This window comes from Emydura macquarii, unplaced genomic scaffold (assembly GCF_026122565.2).
Source record: "Emydura macquarii macquarii isolate MOO-44397 ecotype Brisbane River unplaced genomic scaffold, CSIRO-AGI_Emac_v2 contig_3019, whole genome shotgun sequence".
Lineage (NCBI taxonomy): Eukaryota > Metazoa > Chordata > Testudines > Chelidae > Emydura > Emydura macquarii.
In genome coordinates this window covers 6,314,386-6,332,126 of record NW_027133156.1, presented here as the reverse complement: position 1 = coordinate 6,332,126, position 17,741 = coordinate 6,314,386, and the positions used below count along the sequence as shown (strand labels likewise).

At 40.3% G+C, this 17,741-nt stretch overlaps 1 protein-coding gene across 1 annotated transcript in view; it reads right to left on the bottom strand.

Moving 5' to 3' along the window:
• The window catches only part of UBE2J1 (ubiquitin conjugating enzyme E2 J1), a 62,302-nt gene that overhangs the window by 18,531 nt on the left and 26,030 nt on the right, over positions 1-17,741 (bottom strand). The window contains exons 3-7 of the mRNA XM_067530018.1: positions 15,966-16,097; positions 13,688-13,772; positions 10,807-10,912; positions 7,065-7,194; positions 2,121-2,255 (exon numbers count right to left, since the gene is read on the bottom strand). Coding sequence (XP_067386119.1) covers positions 2,121-2,255; positions 7,065-7,194; positions 10,807-10,912; positions 13,688-13,772; positions 15,966-16,097 — 588 coding nt within the window. The remainder of the gene's footprint in view (positions 1-2,120; positions 2,256-7,064; positions 7,195-10,806; positions 10,913-13,687; positions 13,773-15,965; positions 16,098-17,741) is intronic.

Here is a 17,741-nt window from a genome sequence, read left to right as displayed (position 1 = left end):
AACCTACCTAAATGACACCCCTGTCCCCAGCACAGGGGCGGAGGGGCCATGCGGACACTTACTCCCCCCTGGAGCGGGAGCCCTCGGCACCCAGGCAGGGATGTCAAAGCCTAGGCCCTTGCCGCCTGCAATAGCAGGAGGGCAGCTCCTCTAAGGATGGCACAGCCGGGTCCCCCCAGGCCAGCACCTAGGGGCATAGCCCCCACTTCCCTCTCTCGGTATGCCACTGGTCCCTACAAAAAGTATGGTGATGCCCAGGAGGTGCAGACTGTGGGTAGACGTCCTGCAGCCTGGCTTCCTGCCACACAGCAAAAATTGCACTGGTTCTATTGTATTCAGGGCCTTCCAGGCAGTGGCTGAAGTGACAGGTAAATAAATTATATTAGCAGCAACATTTTGGAAGGGCTGGTGGAGTGTCTGTGTGTGTGCTCGAGTGCACACAAGAGCAAGGATGCTTAATATCTTAAAGATTTGGGAAGCGATTGTAGTATTTGAGGTTTGTTTATTATTAGGATGTGGCTGAGGAATTTGCTGTTGGGATGGTCAGCAAAGGGTGGGTTTCTGGTAAATGTTATGGAAGTGCCAGGATTTTATTATGGCCTAGGGAAGGAAAGCAAACAAGAGGGCGAAGTTCAAGATGATCTCCAAGTGATGGGCCTCAGATACAGGGAGGGTGGTGCTGTTATCAGCCAATACAGAGAATGAAATTAGTGGAGATGGTTGGGGAGAAAAGGTGAAGAGCTCTGTTTTGGTTATGTTGATTTTGAGATTATGTCAAGCCGTCGAGATGAGTGAAGCCCCAATCATGGTTTCTCTATATACAATAAAGAAGACATGATCCCTGCCTCAAAAAATCTTACAATCTAAGAGACATCGCTGAGACAGAGAGGTGCAAGACTGAAGTGCAGAAGAGAGATCTAAACTGAAGAGGTCTACTCAACAGTTATCAGCATAGAGTTGATAATTAAACCCATGTAACTGCATGAGTTGCCCAAAGATAGAATGCGCAAGGAAAAGAGGTGGGAGCCCGAAAACAGAGCCCAGAGGAACCCATCAGAGAGAGAATGAAGGGGAAACTGCCAAGAGGCACACTAAAAATGCAGCTAAAGAGGTAGGAGATGTATGAGAGCAGAGCGTCACAGAAGCTCAAAAAAGACAGGATATCAAAGCGAACGAAGTGATCAGCCATACCAAGGGCAGCAGAAAAGTCAAAGACAACAAGTTTGAAGTATGGGGTCTTGAGACTTAGCCAAGAAAAGACTTAGATGCAGAGGGTAAAAGTCAGTTTAGCGTAGCTAGATTTGGCGTTCAGTATAAGGTCAGTAAGGTAATACAGCTCTTATAGAAAGCCCACTCAATGGCCTTGCTGAGACTAGGATTTAAGATTACATAACACCTTTTAAGAGTCTAATATAGATAAGGCACAGCTGTCTTTAATGTGCTAAAATCATCAGACTTAAGGCTAGGTTCTCCCCATAACAAGTGCTAACATCACATCTTAAATTCTAGACTAGACAAGGTCAATAGATTTAGAGGTAAAGAAAAGAGGGAGAAAGAATAGTGGCGGAAAGATAAAAAAGCCACCGATGGCCCTGCCTAAGGATTGGCCTACACCCAAGGAGGGAAAGAGATGGACTGTGACCAAGGGGTGGTAATAGTTGGAAGTGGATGAGCTCACAAAGTGGACAGATGGAGGGGCTAAAGGAGGATGGTAAGCAAGATCTCAACATCAGTGATAATTTTACTTATGTCAGTATAATTAGTTCCATTAGTTATTGGTGGTTCAGGGCCAAACAGTGGCATACGCCCTCTCCACAGAACTCTATCTTGGTACAGTTTATTTTGTTAACTGCTCTTCAGTCAAAGCATTGATTTCAAGAGTTTACTAAACATGTAGAGAAAAGCTTTTTTCCTGCTCATCATATAAATAAAAGGAAATTCACCTATTTGTATATCTATTATATGATCTTACACAACTAAGTATTCCACAGTCTTAAAGAAAGTCTCATATCAGCTAAATAATTCTCCAGACATGTCCAAACAGTGCTTGGTTTTCAGACCCTGGCATCCATTTGCGCATGCACTCACATCTAATAAGATTTACCAAACACATATCATACCATTGTACTGGTGGTTGGATTCTGGAATGCTCTAGTTATACCATCCTGTCGGGACTCAGGTAAGGTGGCAGAGTGGTTCAATTCCGATGTGTTTGGGGATTCAGTGATAGACTTTCTGGACGAATTGATTTCAGCCTAAAGGGAATACATTTGTACACTTCAGATGAGAGACCACATTAATTACAATAAACTATAATTTGGTTTATTTTATTTATCTGTTTCAACATTTACAGCATATGAGATTTACTGAATCCTTATCAACAGACATGCAAATTATGTTTAACCTATATACAATGTTTCTGGAATTTGTTGATGTGTTGCAATTCTGAACAATTTTCACAAGGAGTAAGTCTACTGATGAATAAAAACAAATAGACCTGCAATCACATTTCTGATTTTTAGTTTCACTTGCCTGTATATAATGGTGGATGTTAACATCCAAAAGGGGTATAAGATAAGAAAAAAACTGGGAGATTCCTTGGGGGGAGGGAGGGGAAGGATTACCCAAAATTAATGCCAAACATTTTTTTAAATTTGTATTTCTTACTTCGTCTCACTGACCTTGACAGAACTTTGGGGGATCCTTATGAAAGCGATGATTGTTTTATATATATGTTTATATTATATATAAGGCTTTCCTTGAACTTTAGGCCTTCATGCTTTCTACTGCCACATCTTTTTCTCGAAAAAGCTGAATTGGACCAATGTAGAAGTCAACTCTCTACATTTTGCTTCTCTCCTGTCTCCCCTACCACAACCAACCATGATGAGACTAACAGCAAAGGCTATTAAACTCAAAAAGCACAAAAATGTCTTTAGTGAGTTCAACTCTGGAATGGAAATTCTTCAAGGATGTTATCTGGGGTTAGAGGAACCCCAAACAATATCTCATTTCATACAGTTATAAAAAATATTACCTCCACATCTCAAGAATATTAAACTGTTTATTTTCTACTTCTACTAGAATCCAATATCTTGTGAGGTGTTGAGCACTTTAACACCTAGTTGATACTAACTGGAACGAGAGGCATTTAGCATATTACAGGCTTAGGCCCTTAATTTTCAGCACTAAAGGGATAAGAGAAGCCAAAACATTAATTGTTTCTTAGCATCTATAAAATGTCTGTCATTGAGAAATGCAACATGTTTAACAGTGTTCTCACTTTGAAGATTTGAGAGAAAGTGACAGATCAATGGCAGCTAGTAATGGGATCATAGCAGATGAAAAAGAGTACCGCCATTCTCCTGAACTGAACACTTTAGCCATGGCATATCACTATGAGTAAAAACAGTTAGGTCTGAATCAATTTATCTACACTGCCTGGTGTGCGTAAAAGTGCTTCAGTAGAGGGGTGTGGTGCTACACTTTCCAAGCCATGTCTGAATCTCAAGATATTGAATCTGTTTTCTCCTATCTTATTTAATACATACATTTTAATGCAAATATAAGTAATAGTATTAAAAAGTACAAACAAGTGATTAGGAACCAACAAGTTGTGTAAATAACAAGCGCTTATCTCCTGACATTTTAACGTAACCCTCTTCTCTGCTATGCTCTTACTCCCTTGTGTTGGTCATGCCTTGTTGTTCAGTCTGATACTACAAGGTTCTGAATACCTAACATTTCAGGGTGATTTAGAAACTGTTCCTATTATTTTTAAAATTGGAATGAATCTTTACATCAATTCACTGACTGATCAATATATTCCATTCCCTTCACATTTAGGCAGACTGGCTCTTCATAACTCAATTATATCAAGTATACTACTTGTTTAAATGTAGGTCGACAGAAAAATAGCATGTTATACAGTGCATTACATAGGAACATAGCTAGAACATAGGACTTTGCAGAAGACGGGGACTTTTTCTGAGGAGCATATAACAGCGCTTCTTACTTATTTCAAATGCTGACATGGAATACATCTATTATTAGAAATCCCAATGATTCTTGCACCCCTCATGACAATTCACACAATTTTTGTATGTGTATCAAAAGAATAAACTGTATCAGACAAATGTTGAATAAGAAAATATAACCCTCTCGTACCATCTGACCTGGCTCTGTGAGCAAAGCAAGGCAGAAAACTGGAAGTCAGAAGGTATTCCTGGCTTTGCAAGTCTTGTTCCATGGCATTGGGCAAGTTGCTTAGAGGCAACATGCATAGGAGATAACTATAATTGTGCCCTTTTTCTCTTCTGATGTACGAATGCAATTCGAAAGGGTTTTGGGAGGCTTGTGCTTTACATTAGAAATTCAGGCCTTGCTAACCCATTTTTTCCTAGAAGTATAGACCATAGTTTCTCAACCTGTGGTACGAGACACAGGCAGGGGGTAGGCGGTGAAAAACCCAGTAAAGGGAGGTGGGCAGCAGCCGTTGACTTCTGGGGAAGCCAAGCGGCAGCCGCCCACGTCCTGCCCAGCGCCAGCTCCTAGGTGGGAACCCAGCGGCAGCCTCCTGCACCCTGTGAGCTGGGCTTGCAGCTGGGTGGCTGCCACCTGTGCCCTGGCTCTGAGCCAAGAGACAGCCTCCGGCGCTCTGGCTTGAAGACGGACAGCAGCTGCCTGCCGCCTGCCCACATCCCCGGGTCCCAGCCCAGGCAGAAGCCTCCTCTGCCCCAGCTCAGAGCAAGTGGCAGTCATCCACCTCCCGGACTGACAGCCAGATGGCAGCCTCCTAACAACTTGCCCAGGTGGCAGCTCCCCTGCCAGGCTCAAAGCTCAGTGCCCAGAAAGCCAGGCGGAGAGCCCAGCAGCTTGCCCGGTCCTGGAGCTGGGCTCTACATGCAGGCTTACTTGTCAAGTTGAGCAGTGAAATTGACAACTATGACAGCCCCAGATTTTACCAGTATAAAAATGTTAGGAGGAGCCCACACAGTGATTTGCGCCAAGCCCGCACCCACCCCAGGGACGGCCATGGGTAGTGCTGCTATCCACTCTGGTGGGCCACTACTGCCTGCTCAGACCTCCCAAGTTCCTGCCTGTGTGAGGAGAACACCATGTGACCCCACCATCAGGCCATAGTGATTGGCTGGCGTTGATCTTTGCTCCTATATGGAGGAAGGGGAGGAGGAAGGAAGGGAGAAACAGCAGGGGGTTTTGTGATCTGCCACAGCCACACAGCACTGCAGAACTCAGAACTCTCCTGCTTTACGAGAAATACAATCGTTCAGCAGTAAAGGGGAAAAAGATTGTATTTCTCAGAGTGGAAAATTGAGTGTTGGGGTACTTATTAAAATTTTCAGAAGTTAGGGGATACTTGCTACTTAAAAGGTTGAGAAACACTGGTATAGACTGTACTGTTCAGGTTCTGTAGAAGGTTTATGATAACAGAGAGGAAGAATAGTCCAGTGGTTAGGTTGCAATCCTGGAACTTGGGAGATCTGGGTTAAATTCCCTGCTCCATCATATCCTTTGTGACTTTGGGCAAGTCACTTAGTATCTTTGTGCCTCAGTTCCCCATCTGTAAAATGAGGATAACAGTACTTCCCTGTGTGTGGGGATAAATTATAAATACATAAAGATTGTGAGGCACTCAAACACTCTGATGACGGGTGCCATATAAGCGTCATAGGTAGATAGATGTCATCTTTAAAAATATGAAACAAGTGAAACCTTATTGAGCTGGGAAGAGATTTTATTTAGGCTGTGTGGTGGACTTGTTTGTTTGCTGTTAAATATCTGTTTAACTCAATGCCCTGGGAAAAACACTTACAAAAATAGTTTTGTTAAAAGATTGTACTCCCATAACCTTTCAGTTAAGAACTCCGAATGATATGAATGTTAGCTGAGACCACCAAAGAATCCTGCAAAATCAAAGAAGAGCAGACTTGACATTCCTAATATTTCTATTGTTAAAAAGGAGCAGTATTTAAAAACAAGAACAAAACAAAAATCCCACACAGTTTTCAGGATTTATACATCATAAAGAAGCAAAAAGAGCACAGTCCAATTTTTTGCTCTTTGCAAGTCACCTTTTAACTCTCTGTGTCTGTATTTCTCCTCCTTACCTCACCTTTGTAAAATGTTTTGAGATCTTAATATGGAAAGTATTATTATGAACAGAATCAGGTCAGGTCCATATTTGGATGGGGGACTACTAAGAAACACACAAGTGCTGAAAAAATTAGTATTGGCTGTTCAGTGGGTAACAAACTTCACTCTGCTTCTAGACTAAACCAATGTCATAGCACAGTGTTAGAAAAAACTGCGCTACTGGAGATATAGGGTGAAATTCTGACCACGCTGAAGTCAATGGATAGTCTTCTGCATAAGATGCAACACTGAAGTATGTTTCACTACACAATTAAGAAAACCTTGCCTCCATATACAGTAGCATCATCCTCAGTGACTCACTTTCTTGAGTTTAGTGAAAGCATATTGTGCATGCAAGACATGCTACTTTCTAAACAAAAACCTTATTTCACTGAACCACTCAAAAGGTACTTCTTGGTAAGAGCCCTTTCCATACTAGAGTCCAACTTTCTTCATTCATTCTCTTCAACTATGGATCTTGTCAAAAAAAGTTTGCAATTTAAAGTATACGTGTTTTACTCTCTCATGTACACTTCCAGAAAAATTTATGTTTGGGCAGACATTAAGCTTGGGAAATTTCATCAAGCTATCAGTAACTGAAAACAGGGAGTTACAATGGACACTGCTAAGCAACCTTTCCTACCACCTTTGCTACCACTGTCACTGAACCAGAGTCAGCGCTTGTGTCGCAAACTGATGTGTTGTCCATCTTCCCAGAGACCAAGTGCACCATCTGTTCTCCCACAGCCTACACTGAAATCAAGTCTCCTACACAGCAGTACAATGCAGTGCTGCTATGTTACAAGTTTAAGCATGTCCTCAATGTTTTTGTTTCCTCATAGCAATACCACATTTACAGTTTCCTCAAATTAAGCTATCAAACAAAGAAAAATTACAAATAGTTAATCTACCTTGAAGCTAATTTGTCTGGCAAGTTCCTTAGCCTCTTTGTCAGCCTGGCTTGAAGCACTTCCTGATGTTAATGGTAATAGGCTTATCTTCATTGTTGAGCCACACACCTCACAGCAGAAATCCTGTGACCTGATAAATAAAAGTTTTAAATGGACATTTTCTTGTTTTAAACAATATTTTTCTTGAAAAATAAGAAACATTAACCACACAACACACCCAAAAGCAGTTGCACCAAGGGAGGCTGTGGGATTTCCCACATTGGAGGTTTTTAGGAACAGGCTAGGAAACACCAGTCTAGCTATACTTAGTCCATCCTCCTGCATTGAGGCAAGACCACTTCCAAGTACTTAGTTACCTAACCAAAATTCAAGACTCCATGAAAAATAAACATGGGCGTGTGACACGGAAGCCCACTGGTGGTTCACAGCTCTGTATCAGCAACTCTTGTCAGGCATGAAATATTCACTACACCTCACACACACAATGCGGTCATCGTCTGTATCTAAAAGGAGTCATGTAAGAGATCAACAGAAAACGAGTAACCCACTAATCTATTCTTGCATGATGTATATATGGGGTGTGCACAAAGAATTATGGATATGTGCTAGAATTATGTTCTAAAATGTGTTTGGCAATCAATACAATCTGCACTAGACAAAAGAATATGTAATTGTCTGACCAGCCTTGTCATCACAGAGACAATGAAGACATTTACATAAAAAGTAAACAAAGTTATCAATCTAGTGAGTGGGCAAAGTAGCCTTTGAACTATAAAGACAGGAGATCAGAACTTCAAATAGAATCATAGAATATTAGAGTTGGAAGGGACCTCAGGAGGTCATCTAGTCCAAGCGCCTGCTCAAAGCAGGATTAACCTCAGCTATATCATCCCAGCCAGGGCTTTGTCAAGCCTCAGCTTAAAAACCTCTAAAGATGGAGATTCCACCACCTCCCTAGGTAACCCATTCCAGTGCTTCACCACCCTCCTAGTGAAAAACTTTTTCCTAATGTCCAACCTAGATAATGATAAGTAATTGAATCAACTGATTGTATATAATATTACTATATTATAAAAGTGTATCATTCAAGATCTTTTATGAAAGCTAATGACACTGGTGATTAATATAATTGCAAAATGTATGTATTAACACTATATGAGGAATTATGGATACTCACTAATATTATGCTTTAAAGTCTAACCAAACAAAGAAAGAGAAACAGGTTTTCTCCCACACACAGGAGGTAAGGCAGCTAGCTACCTCTCTCCAATACAATTAAACAAGGTATGACCAAAATTAATGAAAGCCCCATTTACATACAGCTCATTAATTGGATGAGAAGACAACAGAAAGGGAAGAACAGCATGAAGCCATCCCTGAGTCAGGGATAAACAGTGAATTTGGGAAGACATACAGAGAGAGAAGAAGCCATCTTGGCATCAATCACTGGACAGACAAGAGGCCACAGCTCTTGCAAGCTGAGAAAGAAGGGTCATTCAGCCAAGATGGCTGAAATCTCTGGAAGAGGAATATAGGTGAGAAACCTGCTTAGGAAAAGATCTTTCACCAAGACAACAAGGGAAACCAGCATCTTGTACTTCTGTGAAAGGTCCTGAATGAGAAAAGACAGCCATGGCAAGAAAGAAAAAAATAAGTAAAAAATCTACCTGAAACCAAGGCAGTAACTTATTGAGTTATGTCTTAGCCATTAGACAGCATATTTTACTTTCATTTTCTCGTAACCATTTTGTCTTTTATCCCTTGTACTTGAACTCACTTAGAACCTCTCTTTTTGTTAATAAACTTGTTTTACTTTTAATCTAAGCCAACCCAGTGCTGTGTTTGAATTGAAGTGACTTAACTCCAGTTAGGGCAACAAGCTGCTGTGCTTTTGTCTCTTTAAAGGAGAAAAGGACCATAATACTCCTCTGAATGTTCCAGGAGAGCTGGACATGTCAGGGGCAATGGTTTTGGGGAAATTTGGCACTGGGGGTATGCTGGGTCACCCTGCAAGTAGTAACCAAGGCTGGTGGAGACCAGGGTGGAGCTGTTGTGTTGTAGGCAGGCTGCTGGGGTCAGAGTGCTGAATCAGGACCACATGCTTGTCTGTTGGCAGTTGATGTCTGAGCTGTGAGCCACAGCAGCAGAGCATTTAAGGCACCCAGGGCTACAGGGCAGGCAGTGACAACCCCTTGTTGATCTGAACTGCACCACAAATTGAGATAGGGTGTGTGAGAAATCTAGTTGGCATCACTGGCAGAGTAGGGGGCAATGAAATAAGAGACAAGACAGATAAAGAGTTGTTAAGGGCCCTGAAGGTGAGAAAAGGAAGCTTGAGTCTGATGTGGTAATAAAAGCAGAAGCCTGTTAAAGGATTCCAAGACTGAGGGTGATATTAGCAAATGGAATCTGTTGTGATACCTGTGCACCCCAGAACTGTTAAGGAAATAAATCTCTAGCATCAGCCTTTTGTCCATTTTTAGTATGCTGAGTCCTAACTTCAAAACCTACTCTGCTCTACTGAATCAATCCTTTGGAACGGCAGGCAGAAGTGGTTTAATTTAGCACAACATTTCACATTGGTTATTCAACCACACTGCCGAGAGTGCTGTCATATCTAAAAGCATAACATTAATGGAAGTTTCCAGAGGGGTAGCCATGTTAGTCTGTATACAGCAAAAACAACGAGAGTCCTGTAGCACCTTAAAGACTAACAAATTTCTGCGGGCATAAGCTTTCGTGGGCTGCAACCCACTTGCATCTGACGAAGTGGGTTACAGCCCACAAAAGCTTATGCCCACAGAAATTTGTTAGTCTTTAAGGTGCTACAGGACTCTCATTGTTACTAATGGAAGGCTTATTTAAGTGTAAGACTGCAGCACTAAGGAAGCCAAAAATTAAAAGACTAAGGTCCACTTTCTTTAGGAACTTCCATGAAATGAATTTCTGGTCTGAAATAGTGCTCTGCATATCCTGTAGATTCATCCATAGAGCTCTAGCCAGGTATGATATCAAACTCCTGTAGTGATTCCACAGAATCATTTCACTTTTGAGGTAGTAAGGCAACTTAGAGTTTCCCTTCATTGGAACTAGAATTTCAAAAAGGTCCAGTTAAGAAGCTCTGAGAGTAAGGAGCAAGGGATCTTGCCTTGATATGCGAAGTGAGATCCACTGATCCACTTTCTTAATTCTGCAATTAGACAACTGAGACCAGGCACTGGTCCTGAAAACTCATACTTTCATTTTGCTTCTCTCTTTTTTAGGAAGAAATGTATTTGGCAAGACATTCTATTGGGCTGCAGTGACAAACATACAGATGGCATTAGCACTCCTACTAGTACCATTTTCTTGTAGACATTACATGATAAGGTAACAGCTTATAAGCCTGGTGTGCAGAAAGAAAACCTTCACAAACTTAAAAGTTATTAAAGGAAACTGATGTCGAAGGCAAAACAAATTTGTGGAAAGAGAAGACCAGAAAGCAGTCACAGTGATACAAGCATACTGGTGGCACTGACAAAATAAATTGACAACAATAATCATCATAATATATAGTTGCTTATTTCCCATTGATTGACAGTCCTAGAAGTCATTATTCAGATCAGAAAAAAGGAAATCCTCTTTCCTACAGATCTATGATGTTTACACTAAAAACTACGAGAGTTCTGTAGCACTTTAAAGACTAACAAATTTAATTACTAACACTAATAACTGTTGGAGATATTAAAAACACAAGACTTACTTCTTAGCAAGTGCTCTTCTTTCCTCAGGTGTGTAGTCTAGGGATCCTATGGCTCCTTCTCCTTTGGTTGGCATAAAACCAATAATGGCTAGTAAAGCTGTCCTTACTGAAATTGGAAAAAAAAAATTCAAACTAAGTTTTTACCAGAATTGTTACTTAATTTAGTCTAGACTGGGGGAGGGAGGGAGTGAAGTAAGGAGTTTTGCCTTTAAAATTCATTGTTTGAAGAAAAATTTCTTATAATTACACCGAAACCAACAACGATATACAAAATTGGTATAAAAAATAATACAAGAAAAATCCCTTTTCTTTTACAGCAAGGAGTCATAGATTGAAGGGGTAAGGGGAGATGAAGTGATGGCTGATGGAAGAGGTACTGGGGGCAGAGGATAGAGACTGAAAAGGAAGGCTAAGGGCCATAGAAATAATGTGTCAAAATGAACAGTAGAGTTCAAAACAAGGAGGGAGGAAATAGGGTGGAAAAGGGCCATAATAAGGAGAGTAAGTCAGCAAGGCCCATGTACAGTCATTTGCTGAATTTTGGCTTTCGACTGTCAGCATTTTGGGACAAGGATTAGTTTTTCTATGTGTCTGCAATGCACGTAACATGCTTGTGATCTGTACATTTCTTTTGATTTATTACAACTGTTTATATATATAATAAAAGAATGCCTACATGAAAACGTAAGGCACCATAACAATAATTAAATAGGCAAATCACAGAAGTATTACCCAGTTGGATAATACCTAAGAAAATTAACCTGCAAGCCCACAGATAATAAATATCACAATAGCATATATCCTGCCCACAAAAGCCCTCAACAATCGTTGAAAAAAAGTTTTAAAGATATTAAGCAGACTGAAAAACTGGTCAACTAATAGAACCCCTGAGATTCTGCAGTCTCAAAGCATTTGTAGCTGTAATTCTGCTTCAGCAGAACATGCTGATTCATGCAAAATTATATAAATCCTGGTTTTCCACAATACTCTGGTCATAGAATTTAATCCTTTCAATATATTTAAGTTGCAATTTATATCCATGGAAGAGACAAATGATTAACAATATGCTATAAAAACAAACAGGGAGAGATGAAGGGAAAAAAATACAAAAAGATATGGCCTTGTGCACTGCGTCCTGCTGCATGATTCCTCTTCTTCCCACTTCAGAAAAAAGTATAAAAAGTATACTGCAATGAGACATGCAAAAAATCATTCAGTCATTTTAAACTCAGTGTGCTGGATCCTCCTCTCTTCTTAGAGAGTTCATTTAGTGCAGTGTGCCATGACAGAATTTCAAGTCATGTCACTCATGTGACCACACTACTAAATCACCATTCATCAAGCTGATTCTGAAGGAAAACTTAAAGTGACCAGACAAGGAAGTAAAATAGGATTCAAAGTACCTTTCATCACTATACATTTAAAACAAAGCTAAAAATGTTTTATATAAGCAATCTTTATAACATTTTAAAATGCTCATTTACCTGGGGCAAATAAATATCAATAGTTCACCATACTTCTCTTGATCTCCACCCCTCTTGATCCCACTTGTATTCCATTGTCTCTTCCAAGTCCTCCCTATACCTCTCTTGCACACCAATTCACACCTCACCACTGATCTTAAGCATACCACCTCTTTCCTGGGCACCCCATCTTTTTCTCTCTCTTGAGATCAGTCTCCTTTACATTCTTCCTATCAGATTTCTCCTCCTATGGCACTTCCTGGTTTCCACTCTTCTCACAAGACTGAGGAAGAGTGCTGCTGAAGGAGGGTGGGAGGCCGGCTTCCCCAGTATGCCATAGTTGCTGCTCAAGTTGAAGGAGACAGTCTTCCTACTTCTGTCTGCTTTGGCTTGGCTGCCTGCAAACGTGCAGTATCCCTGCTTGTGCCAGAGACTATTCTGGCAACTCAGCGAGAGGAACCATTTCATCTGCAGAACCCAGGGCAGCCTAGTATCACTGGTAGCCACGGTCTTGGCATCCACAAAAAAAAATAACGGGACTTATGATCATGAGCTATACAGGCCCCAAAGCCTAGTTCCAGGCAACTGTGGTGGAAACTGTGAATAACCCATGTTGTTTACAGAAAATTAGGGTAGCATACTTTCAATCCTGGTGATTAATTTACACCCAGGTGACCTCTACAAACGCAGTGAGTTTTTTCCTTATTTCGATTAAAAATGGAGATTAATATGGACATTTATGGGGTCCCACAACAGAGTTGGGGCATAGTTTTGCAGTTTTCAGGCCCTAAAGGCCAGCCCTGCTGACCTGAATAGAAAATTACATGAGTGGTTAAATTAGATTGAAACAGAAGAGGAAGTGCTCACAGCACCGGCTCCTACTTACCCTTTACCTTACCACTGGAGAAACATACAATTAGTTGGCATTCAGCAGATATGGTATTGTCTTGGAATTTTTTTTTTAGTCCTGTGAACCGATAGATTCCATAAGAAGATACTATCTGTTGTCAATTCAACTAAGGTTTGTTTATAAAGAAACTTTTTGCAAGCTTAATAGATAATGCATTAGATTCAAAGTTTAGTTATCAACTTATCCAAGACAAATGACAACACTAAAACCATGTGCCTCTTCCCTCTCTTCTACTTATTTCTCTGTAAATGACAGAAGCTGAAGCCATGTTATTTCCAGTGTCTCCTCGAGGTCAGGGGAGTAAGTAGAAGAAATTCTTCTCATGTCATCAGAGATTAGCCCATACATCAAGCAATGTGCATAAATGATACGATAATGAGCACAGAATAAAACTGAGATAAGATCATGGATAATTTCACAAAGAATGTAATTCTGAAAACCAGTTTTGTTGGTGTCCATCAGTGTTTTGCTGAAGAAGAATTATAGTGAATATTAAGTCAATACTCACTACTCCATGAAGGCTGCCATGTTTCAGGGTGATGTCCTGAGATGCTTAAACAAATTTTCTTCCCTACTTCAAACCTGCCATTGGCCTTCAGGAAAGGAGTCGGGGGAAGAAAAACAAAAGACATTTCTTCAACCCAAATATTCCTTGTTAAACTAACTTCTACTAAAAATACTAAGCTGTAAAAATATTTTCAAGTAAATGTTTGCAAACATCAATTAACAACTGTACAAATGACAACCATATAAAGCTAGCTTAGAGTTGCTGAAGCTACTCTTGCTGCTGTTGCACAAAGCACTGAAGACAATCTCCCATTTCTAGTCTTATCTTTTAAACATAATATAAATGTCAGAAGTTCTCCAAAAGTGAGGTCTATGTTTCACTTTTAAGATCTGCAACATTTAATATGACAAATAAGAATAATTTCAATGCTTTAAAAGCCAAGAATGCTATGGAAAATTTACTTAAATTGATTAATAATGGATGATCATAATCAATTCTTGAACCATATAAAAGAATTTAGAAGTTAAGGCCTCATGCTTTGCCAAAACATATTTTTAAGTGTTGGCAAAAGGTGAAAGGCTAACTCAAGTCATACATACAGGCAGATTTGGTAGCAAAATCTCTAGCTAAGGTAGCTCGATACTTTTCATCATAACACCCTGTTTTCAGCTGTTTATGATCTAGCCCAAAATTTGCCAAATCCATGCTGTGTCCACATGAGGCTGATCTTGCCGGGGGGGGGGGGGGTGTGTGTGTGTGTGTGTGTGACGTGACGTGACGTGACGACGATTCTATCTGCACCGCGCATGCTTAACTCCAGGGCTCCAGGGGTTTAGGCAGATCTTCCCTGCAATTACTCCTCTGAGCTGCTGGGGTCTGCTGTGGAATGGGGTACAGGACTGAAAGCAGAGAGACTGTCCTTCCTGTGCTTTCTATGCTCCCCAGCTGGCACACAGCCGGCATGGAGGAGCAGCCAAATTTGAATGCAGAGTAGGTAAAGAAATTGAAGGAATCGGAAAGTAGAGGGAGAAGGGGAAGAGGGAAGGACCAGGGAGTGGGGATAAATTTGGGGGAGGGGGGGGGCAGGAACCAGGGTGGACGGAAGCAGAAGAGGACAGGAACAAGCTGAGGGACCAGGGACATTAAGTCCATAACCACTATAGGAAGCTCGCCTTCAAAACCTGGAATTGAACTCAGGAATCCTGAGCATCTAACATTCCTCTGCTATCAACAAACAGCTGTTAAACCTACTTGAAGGGGATGAGACATATACTTTTCTAGTGGCTGGTCCACAAAGAGGATAACAACCTAATACTACTACCAGTTACTCCATTAACTCAAGTGGTAGAGGTCTGTACTATGGATCTAAAGGTCCAAAACCCTGCTGACAACCCAAGTAGAGGTGTCAATATGGGTCCACTTCATATAATTTAATTATGGAGACAATCTCTAATTATATGATCACATACTATTTTTTCCATTCTTGTATCTTAATGCATATGCACAAGGGTTCTGAATTAAGGTTGCACAAGTAACCTTAATTCTGGTATTTCTTAAGTTTTGAGTGCTTGTCTTTGCAACTTTAATATTCTTACACACACACACACACACACACACACACACACACACACACACACACACACACACACACACACACACACACACACACACACACACACACACACACACACACACACCCTCCTGACATAAATTTGGGGCAAGATCCTGTGTGGTTTTGAGCACATGCAGCTCTCGTTGATATCAACTGAAATTATGGATAGTAAACCTACTAAATTTGTTTTTTCATCCACTGTTTCTCATTGTTTTTCTGACCTTGAAATAAGAATGTCAAGCATTTTAAAAAACAGAAGATTGTGTAATTTAATGACAGTTACTATACGCAACATTTGAGCAAGCAACATAGGTAATTTTCCCTGCCTACATCACTATTCCAAAGTGAATCAAATGGCATTATGCCTCCTACAGCAGCAGTACACTAGGGGAACTATTTTCCATCCCCTTTCAGTGGTCAAAGCACTAAGTTCATCTTACAGTGGCTCTTCTGTAATGCACATAATCTTGCATAAATAGTCTTCATATTTCATTTAGTCTCATCTATAGGTATACAAGTGGATAAATAAAACAAAAAGCCACACACAATTCTGCACTTTTCTCTAAGTGACCTCTCTAATATTGTCAAAAATGAATTGTTGAAGGCTTTTAAGGTTATTCTAATTGAAATGACTGTATGTAAAGGATGACCACTAAATATTCTTACTGTTAACAGAATGATGCTTGGTGGTTTCATGGGATACTCTGGTGGTAGTACTATTCGTCCATGATAAATTCCTCCATCAAAATCTGAATCTGGAGGGCCTCTAACAGTAAAATGCCATTCAAAAAGATTATCCTAAAAAATGAAAAAACAAAAGCACACAAGTCAGAAACAGCAGTGTGATGCTGTCTGATATATAAGGGATCATTTATAATATTATTTAATATCAATATTGCAAAATTACAATAATTTGTATGAGATATGCCATGTCAGGTACTGTTGGAAATATTCTAATTCGCTAAAATTGATAAGCACATTTACATATATGTATCAGTGTTTATTATAAGTTCAAAATATGTATGATACATAGATATTTCATCTTCTGCTGTGTTTCTGATGACACCCCAGACAGGATGGCAGCAGCACTAAGCCTACTTAATGGCCAATCAAGGGAACTGAAAGGTACTATAAATATGAATCCAGTGAAAGAACCCAGAGGCTACACCTTATGAGTCACCAAGACATGTAAGAACATGATCAGGGACAGGGGACTCTGAGGCTTTTCCATGCCATGTGCTGTATGGCTGTGTTCGGGGCAGCAGCATGGCGAAGGGACATAATAGGCAGCTGTACCATCCCCATATTGTCTTCATTCCTGCTTCCTACCTCTGGATCAACTCATTTACAACTGAAGCTGTGAAACAAAGGACTGAAACCCATCCAGGTACTGAAGTACTTCAGAGGGAGTGTACAAGCCTGCAGACTCCACAATTCTACTGAGAATTTGATATATATGGACTTCACAGTCATTTGTATGTATCTGATTGCTTTGAGCATTTCACATTTCTCTTAGCATTTGTTTCTTTCCTTTTATAATGAACCCTTAGTTTTAATTCCTAAAGGATTGGCTGGCAGCATGATATTTTGGGTAAGATACGAACTTATATTGATCTGGCAATGTGGCTGACCCTTTGGGGTCAGGAGAACATTTTGGTAAAGGGAATAGAGTTTTAAATAACTTATCTTTTTACTGGCCCTGATTGCTGACTGGGAGCCAGAGATTAAAATGCAGTAAAGGGAGCTGTGTAATTTTTTTGTTTAGCTTCTTGATAACCACTGTCGGGAGTCAGAAGCATTGTTTGTGACTAGTTGGTGAATTTAACTGCAGTGTTAGCCACCAGTTTGGGACAATCTACTCTCCTTTTTACAGCCTGCCCTGACCTTGGCATTTCCAGGTGGGCTACCCTAGGCACGGACAGATCACAAGCAGGATAAAAACAGACAATCATTACTTTCTTAAACCAAGCGTGGACTGTAGCTCTGTAGAATAGCAAAAATTAAACATTAAAAATCAGAAAAAAGCTAAATGAGGATAACTACTATAAGACAGTGCAGCATTACGTCAGCTATAGTTAAGGGGCAATACATATTTCCTTTGAAGTCAATTCAGAAAGTGTCATTACTTACTTACTGTGTTACAATTGCAATTTCTATGTGGTTCTTTAAGTCTATTTTTGGCTAGTTTGAACATCACAAACATCAGGCTTGCAATGGACATAACATGTACATATTCGGTAAGTAGCCAAGTATGCCTGGTGTTATCATCAGCATCAAGAGAGTCTTGCTCTCAACACCTCGTGCATAGGGATACGATTTTGTCAAGGTGAAGCTATGCATCATTCACAGCAGTCACATTTCAAAAACAGATTTCACACTATGATCACGGCAACAAAATGCATAATTAAAATGAATGTGAACATATATGCATTTATTAACACA